Raw genomic sequence first — 9,623 nt, forward strand, 5'->3', positions numbered from 1 at the left:
GACAAGTTGGGCTGATCATACAGGGGGCTTATGGAGACATGTTGGACAACAACCACTCAATGCTTCAATGCAGTCCTCATTCACAGGAACTTTCAAGACTGCCCTATAGATATCTACCTGATTTTTGGCCAGATATTGGTTGGGAAGACTTTCCCATACATAGGCCAATAAGCTGCTGACCCCATCTGGAGGGACTATTTTATTAGGTCATGTATGGCTACCTTGCTAGATAGAGACTTCCATTTTACTGAATAGCTCTTCAGCCACCCTTATCCCTCTCAAATTTAGTTTAAAGGCTTTACATTCAGGGCCGTATTTATATACAGGCACCCTTGGGCCTGTGCCTAGGGCGGAAACTATAAAGGGCGGCCCTTGGGTGGCTATACACAAGAGGTCGGAGACCTGTGAAGAAATCCGGCAGCTTGGCTGGGGGGGGGGGGTCGAGGGGCTAGGACAGCATTTTTTCCACATTGATGGTGATAATGACGCCATACACAGCCCATTCTTCCCTATTCTCACACTAAGCCCCACAGCTTTGCCTTAAAGGGATTCTGTCATGTCAACATATTTTTTATATTCAATTTTGAAATCTGACACGGGCCTAGACATTTATTTAGACATTAATTTCCCAAGTGTCCCCAATCATGTGACTTGTGCTCTTATAAACTTCAGTTATTGCTATAGTAGAGTGATATCACGTACCCCCAACAGCCTAATAATAGAACAATGGCAAGGAAAGAAGATAACAATTGAGTGACACAAAATAACAGCTCCCTGGTAGATATGAGAATAGCACTCAATAGTAAAAATCCAAGTCCCACTGCAACTCCTTCAGTTACATTGAGTAGGAGAAACAATAGCTTATCTAAAAGCAGCTCCATAGTGCAGCACTGGCTCTTTCTGAAAGCACAGGATCAGGTAAAATGACCCAAGATGGCTACTTACACACCAATATTACAACTTACAAAATACACTTGTTGGTTCAGGAATAACATTTTATATGGTAAAGTGAATTATTTGCAGTGTAAACTAACCATGAATATCATGACAGAATCCCTTTAAGGTTTGTGAACCAATGAACCACAGACATGAGGCATACTGTACCTTGCATCTGGCATTTAACATGCCCTTATGATTGGTACTTTTACATTTCTTGAAAGTAGAAAATAGATAAAAGTGATAAAATGGAGAAAATAGGTTTTTGAATGCAGTGTTTCCCTGCATATTATCATAGGACTTGATCTGCTTTTAATACATGACCTATAAAGGGTTAAGGGGTGAGGCAATAACATCTTTTTGTTGTACAGTAAGGGCAAAGACGCATCTCCTCTTCTTTGGGACGACTAATCTGCCTCCCCTGCCTTCCTGCCTGCTAGAATGAAAATCGCCGGCGGGATGGCACTTGGAGCGATTCGTTTTCCAATGTCGTCTGAAGTTGCCTCGCGAGGAAACTTCGGGCGACTTCGGGAAAACAAGTGCTCCAAGTGCCACCACGATTTTCATTCTAGCCGGCGGGAAGGCAGGGGAGGCAGTCCGGGGAGATTAGTCGTCCTGAAGAAGAGGAGATTTGTTGCCGGGCACACAGAGTGTGTATCTGCCCTAAGAATGTCAAGACATCAATATGCCCAAAGTTGACCATTACTTTTGTTATTACTTAACCCTTATCTGATTCCTCTTAAAATATGTTTGTAAATTGTACAATTTCCTTTTAATAATTGCTGTTGTTTAAGCTATTTCTTTTTGAGTGCAGATTTTCTCTGTAGAAATATCTATTTTTGTGCATGCAGAAGTCCATTTCAGTCTGTTCCTGCAAAATAATTGAAAACGTCTTTGTGAGATTGCCAAAGTTATTACTTCTGATGATTAATGCTGACAATATGTATAATGGATTATTAGAGGAGAATATAGGAGGTCCTGGTTCAATCATCTATGCCCTGTAGGAGGATGGTTTCAGCAATGGCCCAGGGATTGTGTGACTGTGTCCTGCCCTTAGTTTGTATAATGAGATGGACTAACAGGAGGCCAGAAGGGATAAGGTCAAAGTAAGCCTCCAATAAGTAAGGAGTCCAGTTCAGCTAATCAAGACTCAGATAAGTTGGGGAAAGGGACACATGAATGAGGTTTAGACAGTGGATAGTAGATAGTTCAGCTTGCAAGGCCCTCATCAGCTTGTCCTAGGAGTACTATTTAGGTGGTAGCTATTCCAACCTTGACTTAAGTCTAGGGAAGCTCAGCTGGAAAGGGACTCGGGCTATTTCTACACCCTGAGGGTATCTGGACCACTAAAGGGTATCTCTCTAATAGTGAGCTTAAGCCAAATTTCTCTCTAATAGTGAGCTTAAGCCTTTACAAATTCTATTGCCTATGGGTAAAAGGCCTTTATCTTTTTTACTCGCTTTATTATTAAATATTGACTTGCATTTTGTCACACTTCCGGGAGCCCTGCTGCTGTTAATAAAACCTATTGTTGGTTAGGACAGCAGAACAAAGATTTCATTTCTGACATCATAAATCAAAAAGTCTACATACAGTAAGCAAAATTCTATACATTTACAAACCGCAATATGTATAAGATTTGTAACTAAGAAAATCTATACAAAACTTTGAATTTTATTTATTTGTAATTCCTTCAACCTAATAAACACTTTTTTTTAAAGTTTTTGTTTTACATCTCCCTATTTTCTAGACCTTTTCACAATAAATTGTATCAAATCATAAAGAACACAAAAAATGTAATTTTGTATGGCCCTTGGAGGCAAATGCCAGGGCACTTAGGGTCAATTCTAAGGTTTGCTGCTCATAAGGCTATATACCCTTTGCTTACAGTTAGTAGAACATTTCCCACAAACACATTCCAAAGTCTCCCAAGCAGTATATGACCAGGGACATTTCCTTCTGACACATTACTCCTTGCAAAATAGTTTTCCCTGCAAATACAGCCATGCATTGTTATCAAAATGTCCCAGGCAATAAAATTATTCAAGTATTTCATACTTTCCTCCATTAACTTGCTTGCCCAATCTTTCAAGGCTAGCAGAACAAAAAGGATTCTAAAACTCCTGTACAACTGATTCCTGAAAAACAATGAAATGTCTCTAGCCCTCGTTTTCCTATCTTGATTGTTTTAGCACTTAGGAAATAAGCAGTAAGAAATATCCATGTCATATCCTGACTTCTTCAGCCTTGCCATCCTTTCTTTTGTCTTTAAGAGCAATGCCCAATTTCAGGCACAACTTTCCCAAACAGCACTCAATACTTGGCTTCCAACTTTTCATGAGCAACTTCTGCTTCTCATGAGGCTTTGAGCTGACCACTGTATATAAATATTGAATAATATTTACAAAATATCATGTATTGGTGCAAAAACTACTATATTGAAAAATATATAAATATCTTATACTTCAACATGGCAGGATCACCTCTCATTTGCAGACCCCAACCAGAACATGGTGGTTGATGCCTCTGAGTAACTACCAAGGCAGCTTTAATATCTTAAGGCTTTGAGATAACCCCTCTCACTTCATCTACATATATATATATATATATATATATATATATATATATATATATATATATATATATATATATATATATATATATATATATATATATATAAACTGAGATACAGACACCCTCTAAATCCTTCCCCTAAAGTGTCCACACAATCCCCACCTTAAAATTATTACCATATTACAACATTAGGATGAAGATCTTTACTCCATTATACAAGTTTCCAACCAACCTGAAAACATACCTAGCCAACAGGTCCATGTGGTTTACCCAACCATAGTCAAGGTCTGGCATTGCATTGCTCTAGGGCCTTTCTTAGTGTGAGGACTGTCCCAAGAATACTCCAACCCAGTGTCATGCAGAATTCAAAAATGAACATTGCCTGTTAGGTTAGAACATGAGGGGAAGACACCCGGGCCAGCTTTTCAGACTTTTTAGGTTTAGGGTCTACTTTTCAGCAGGCATCCCCTCCCCCAGTATAACAACAGCGTTGCTCTAGTTCCATGAGTATCCAGTACACCATACACCATATCATCATCCAACCTAAATATAACCCAAGGAATTTAGAGCTCACTTTCAATCCACTACTTTGCCACCCACCTATATAATTTGCAATCAGAAAAAAGTCCCTTGTTTATCCTATTTACTTCCCCACATTTTGAGCTGTGATGCTACTGACTGTAAGAATCAACTTACCTGGGATTTTTCACATCCTTCACATACAGAAAAGCAAACATCTCTTTTATACTTATTCTATGCTTATTATTTCAGCTTATTTCACTTGTCTATGCCTGGGTTCTTCATGCCAATGAGCTGCTGCGTATGAGGTTTGTTGGTGATTCAATTTAGTTATAATTTATTCAGACTTCAATGTGTCTCTTTTAGAGGACACTTGACTGAATGCTGCTGCTATTCTGGATTTCCATGACTTGCAGAGATGTTTCTCATTATCCTTGTAGATGTTTCTGTGTGTATTACCAATGCAATTTTTTGCAGCATCTCACACAGCTCCAGCACAGTTCAATATATTATTATACCTGTGTGTTCTTTACTCAGTCTTGGCAGATTTTCATATGATTTGTGTAAGATGTTCTAATTCTCAGTGCTTATTTGTCATGCTCTCAGTACAATGCAGGGTAGTCAAGTAAAATGAAAAAGGCAGACACCCATTACTTGCATCCTACTTCCCATACAAACAAATCATTAGTTGGGCATCTGATCCATGGGTCCTGGGTGAATGACTGGAACATAATAGAGGCCTCTGGAGACCTTTCAGGAAAGGACCACATCAATGCATTAGAATGGTCCTCAAACAATGGAATTTTCAACTCTGCCCAATTAATATCCTGGCTAGATATGGACCAATAAGCTGCTGTCTAGCTCAGCAAGGGTTAAGTTGTGTTTTTTACAACATGTTGTTCCAGGATTATTCTACATCACTTTGATTTTGGAACTGATGTATTCATTAGCAACATCTCCATGTTATATGGGCAGAATACTCATGTCAACATACTGTATAATGCAAATATGCAATATGTTCTTGCTGGCTTATACTGAATGGAAGTGTGCAGCAGAGAACCATCTTTGTATATATTTATATATTTCATTTCTCCTACAGTGCTGTTCCCATAAATTCTAGGATTATTATTATTATTATTAACATGTATTTATATAGCGCCAACATATTGCGTAGCACTGTAAAGTAAATGTGATTATACAACTAAATGACATGAATTATATACATAGAACATATGGAGTAACAAACATCACAATCAATACAGGTACAAAAAGGTGAGGAAGGCCCTATGCATAGGCATACAGTCTAAAGGGAAGGGAGTAATACACAAGGTGTGGGAGTGGGCAAGATCAAATTAAGTGGGTGAGAAATGTGGTATTGTATGTGGTGTTGCGTTTGGTAGTTAAGCAGAGTGAGGGTAGGCTTCTCGAAAGAAATGCGTTTTCAGAGATTTCTTGAAAGCAGAAAGGTTGGGAGAAAGTCGGACAGACCGTGGGAGAGAATTCCAGAGGAGGGGTGCAGCCCTTGCAAAGTCTTGAATGCGAGCATGTGAGGAGGTAATGAAAGAAGAGTTGAGTAGCAGGTCAGTAGAGGAGCGTAGTAAGCGTTTGGGTGAGTATATAGAGATGTGTTCAGAGATGCAGGGTGGGGCAGAGTTATGAAGTGCTTTGAAAGTCAGTGTCATTAGGATAACAATAACAAGTCAGCATATATGAGGTTTACTAGATGTTTTTGAGCTGTACAACTCTATTACTAAATGAAATATCAGTTATAAAGTTGAATTGGCTTTACTTGTAATGTTTACATTGGAGAAGAACATACGCATTGGTCCTTTAACATACATCTAAAGCCTAAACATGAACACGGTTAAACATGAATTTTATATAGATGGAGATCTACTGGGGTTATATTATGAGGTTGTCATGTATGGCAAACCCAAACCCCAGGGGAGTGGCTGGATACCTGTCTAGGTGTGCTCTTCTGCCTATAACAGTCACCTTTGGCTTTGGGCCTGGTCCTCAGCTACTTGGGTGCCGCCAGAACATACTGCATGCGAATCCAGTACTCCCACAGGGGCAGGCAAGAGTGCCCAATATATACTCTGAGAAGGAAGTGGTAAGGAAGGAGCTGGATGTAGTCAGACAGGCTGGGTCAGAACCAAAAAACAGGAGTAGAGGCAACTCAAGGTCAGGAACAAGCCGCAATCAGATCCAGGATGTCACCCAGGGGAAGGTAGGAGAAGACAAAGGACCGACATTCACAGGGAACAGAGCACCTAGTACCAAGCAGACTTGACCTATAACAGGCAGGGAGTCAGTGCAGGGGGTTTTATAGCCAGATTAATGACTAATACTGATCACCTGTGGCCAGAAACAGGCCATGCCTACTTGCAAATACAGGGATACTATTAGCAGTGAACCAGGACCGTGGCTCTCTGCTCATATAGGGGCAAATTCACTAAGCGCCGAAGTGCCGAACGCTAGCGTTAATTCGCTAGCGTTTGGCATTTTCGTTACTGCGCAAATTCACTAACGAACGCTGGCGTAGTTTCGCTAGTGTTACTTCGCACCCTTACGCCAGGAGAATTTTCGCTAGTGACGTAACTACGCAAATTCACTAACTTGCGCAGTGTACTGAACGCTACCTTTTACGCTAGACTTCCTTCGCCACCTCAGACCTGGCGAAGCGCAATAGAGTAGATAGGGATTGTTTCAAAAAAAGTCAAAATTTTTTCTAAGTCCCAAAAAACGCTGGCGTGTTTTCTACATTATGGGTGATAGGCTGAAAAAGATCGAAAAAAATTTTTTTGGGGCTCCCCTCCTTCCCCCCTACATTTCCTGACTCATGGCAACTTACCTAGACAGTGGGCACATGTGTAGGGCAAAATAAAATTTATATTTGATGATTTGAAGGTTTTCTAGGCATTTGTAGTGCTGATACGTGTTCCTCCATTGAAATTTGAATTTCGCACCGTATGCAAATTAGCCTTCGCTAGTGTAACTTCGCTTTACTTAGCGAATCAACGCTAGCGCAACTTCGCAACCTTACGCTACCCCTGTGCGCAACTTCGGATTTTAGTGAATTTGCGGAGCGCTGGCGAAACTACGCCTGGCGAAGTGCGGCGAAGTTGCGCCTGGCGCAACTTCGCATCTTACTGAATTTGCCCCATAGAGTAGAGGTTATGCAGACAGCATAAAAACACCAGGTCACTGGTTCAAACCCAGGCAGGATGTTACAGAAGCACAGATTTCAGCCGCTATTGGTCCCTTGTAAGTTGGAGAATTTGTTTCTTTGACAAGAGAATGAAATATATTTTATATAAAATGTTCATTTCCTTTCCATTGCAGCTATGAGACCAAAGGGAAGCAGGACACCTCTGGGAACAGTGCCGTGTTAAAACTGGCAAAAGATGATGAAGTTTGGCTCAGAATGGGGACGGGTGCCTTACATGGGGATCATCAACGCTACTGCACATTTTGCGGATTTCTGCTCTTTGAGACTAAATAAAACAATCCGGGGATAATGGCATTTGTTCTATTACTGATGTGCTTTGTGGACTCACTGGATTAACACAAAGTCAATTAAATGATGTTGAGCATGATAAGTATGTATGGAAATGATGTCTTGAACAATAAAAATGTAAATTTTTGCAAAGCCTTATGTAGATTTTTTTTTCAGTCCATAAGGAATTTAATAATTCATGGCAAACACAAACATTCTGACTAATTTTGCCTCCTTACAAAAAAAATCTGCCCCATCCCTACCAGGCACATCAACATAAATTAGTTTATGAATTGTTAACCTAATGGCTATGGCATATGCTTTGCTTTGTTCAAAACTCCCCAGCTAATATCCCAGGCATGGGATTTCTTAACTGGAAACTCAATATCTAGAAAGCTCTGAATTACAGGAAGGACATCTCCCTTAGAGTCTATTTTAATAATTAATTTTTTTTAAATGATTCGTAAATCTCTGGAATAAAAAAACAATGCCTTTCGCATCATGGTAACAAAGCTGCATATTGGAGGCAAAATAATCCTTTTGGGTTTATTTAATATTTAAATGGCACCTTTCATGAAAAAGTTGCCTCCCAAACTGGAGCCTCCTGCAGTGTAGCTGGGGGAAACAATATTTTTTTCCAAAAAAGTTTTAGCGGTGAGCGCTAAGCCACCTACTCCAAGTGGGAGCTCCCGGTGTGAGTTGCCATGTTGGATGACAGTGTAATGAGTGAGTCACCCAACATGGCTGCCACCAATGTAGGTGGCTTTGCAGTTGCAGAGGACATGTTTTATTGTAAAAATATCTATTGTTTATCCCTATGAGAGTGCGTGGAAATGCAGTGTAAAAACTGAGCAGAATCAGAAGAAAATATATGTAACTTGCAATGGTGCTGAGAAGAGTGCTCTAAGCAAGTTTTCATAATTTTTTGGAGGGTTTACATTTCTTTTAATAATCAAAAACAATGATTATTATTTTCTGGAGTTGCAAATTGTTATACCAATATAGGGGTTTCAGAACCCCAATATTTAGTAATAATTGTTATGACAATGTGCGGCTTAAAGGATAAGTAAACTTTAAAAATAAGTGAATGTAAAATTGATGAGCACTTTTGCATCATACATTCATTATGTATTTATTTTTAACATAAATGAATTTTGTCACAACAGCGCCACCTGCTGGTCATTTTCCCACCAGTCTGACCACCAAGTAGTCAAGGAAGTTGTCAGGAGAAAGAAAGAGGCTGCTCTGATGTTCTTCTGCTTAGGAAAGAGTTGAGAAAAGTTTATATTATGAGAGCACTGATCTCAGCAGCAAATAACAGAAAAGTGTTTTGAAGATTTAACACAATGTCAGAATATATATCCACATAATATGCCAGATGCCAATCTGATGGATTGCTGCATTATTACCTTTTTAGAAAGCAAGAAGCCATTAAAAAAACAATACAAATAAAATGACCTCTGGGCAAAGTACATCATAATCAGCTATAAAATATAGATGAAATGCATTGCATGATGTATACCAAATCCTAATGTTTGTTTGCTCTGTTGCTGTCACTTTGTGCTGCATGGTCTACGAATCAAATCTATGAATCCATATTAATATCTATTAAATATATAATTGCATAAACCATTATAATCGTTGGAAACAAAAATTGTTTCCCTTAAACCTACCATGAAATTTCCTTGCACTGGCTAAGGGTAAAGCTATAAGGTAAAGCAAGATTGGATTCTGTTGTATGCCAGAAAGAAATTAAATCCCCCCTTTTTAGGCTATGTGTTTTTTTCCACCTGCATAGAAGTGCAAGAGGAGATAAGGCCATCCCGCTGGTGATATTGGGAGTGAAATTGCCTGTAGTTATGTAAATAGGACAAACTATGACCTTCAATCTTGAGCATTTTCAGGCTGTCCTCTCTGTGCAATGGATATAATTGAAGTGGTTGGGACAGTGGTCATAGGATCTGCCACATCTGCTTTTAGTCTTGGGGGTTTAAGGAGAAGGAAAGTCTTTTTGCACTTGGGAGTGCTACATGTTAGGCACTCCCAAGTGATTGTATTTACTTACATAAAATCAGGAGCACCAGCCCAGTGAGCA

At 39.5% G+C, this 9,623-nt stretch overlaps 1 protein-coding gene across 1 annotated transcript in view; it reads left to right on the forward strand.

Moving 5' to 3' along the window:
* The window catches only part of LOC121395647 (complement C1q tumor necrosis factor-related protein 3-like), a 47,393-nt gene extending 39,735 nt beyond the window's left edge, over positions 1 to 7,658 (forward strand). Inside the window, exon 6 of the mRNA XM_041569700.1 lies at positions 7,375 to 7,658. Coding sequence (XP_041425634.1) covers positions 7,375 to 7,534 — 160 coding nt within the window. The 3' untranslated portion in view covers positions 7,535 to 7,658. The remainder of the gene's footprint in view (positions 1 to 7,374) is intronic.
* Positions 7,659 to 9,623: the final 1,965 nt, after the last annotated feature.

Source organism: Xenopus laevis, chromosome 1L, assembly GCF_017654675.1.
Source record: "Xenopus laevis strain J_2021 chromosome 1L, Xenopus_laevis_v10.1, whole genome shotgun sequence".
NCBI classification, from domain to species: Eukaryota; Metazoa; Chordata; class Amphibia; order Anura; family Pipidae; genus Xenopus; species Xenopus laevis.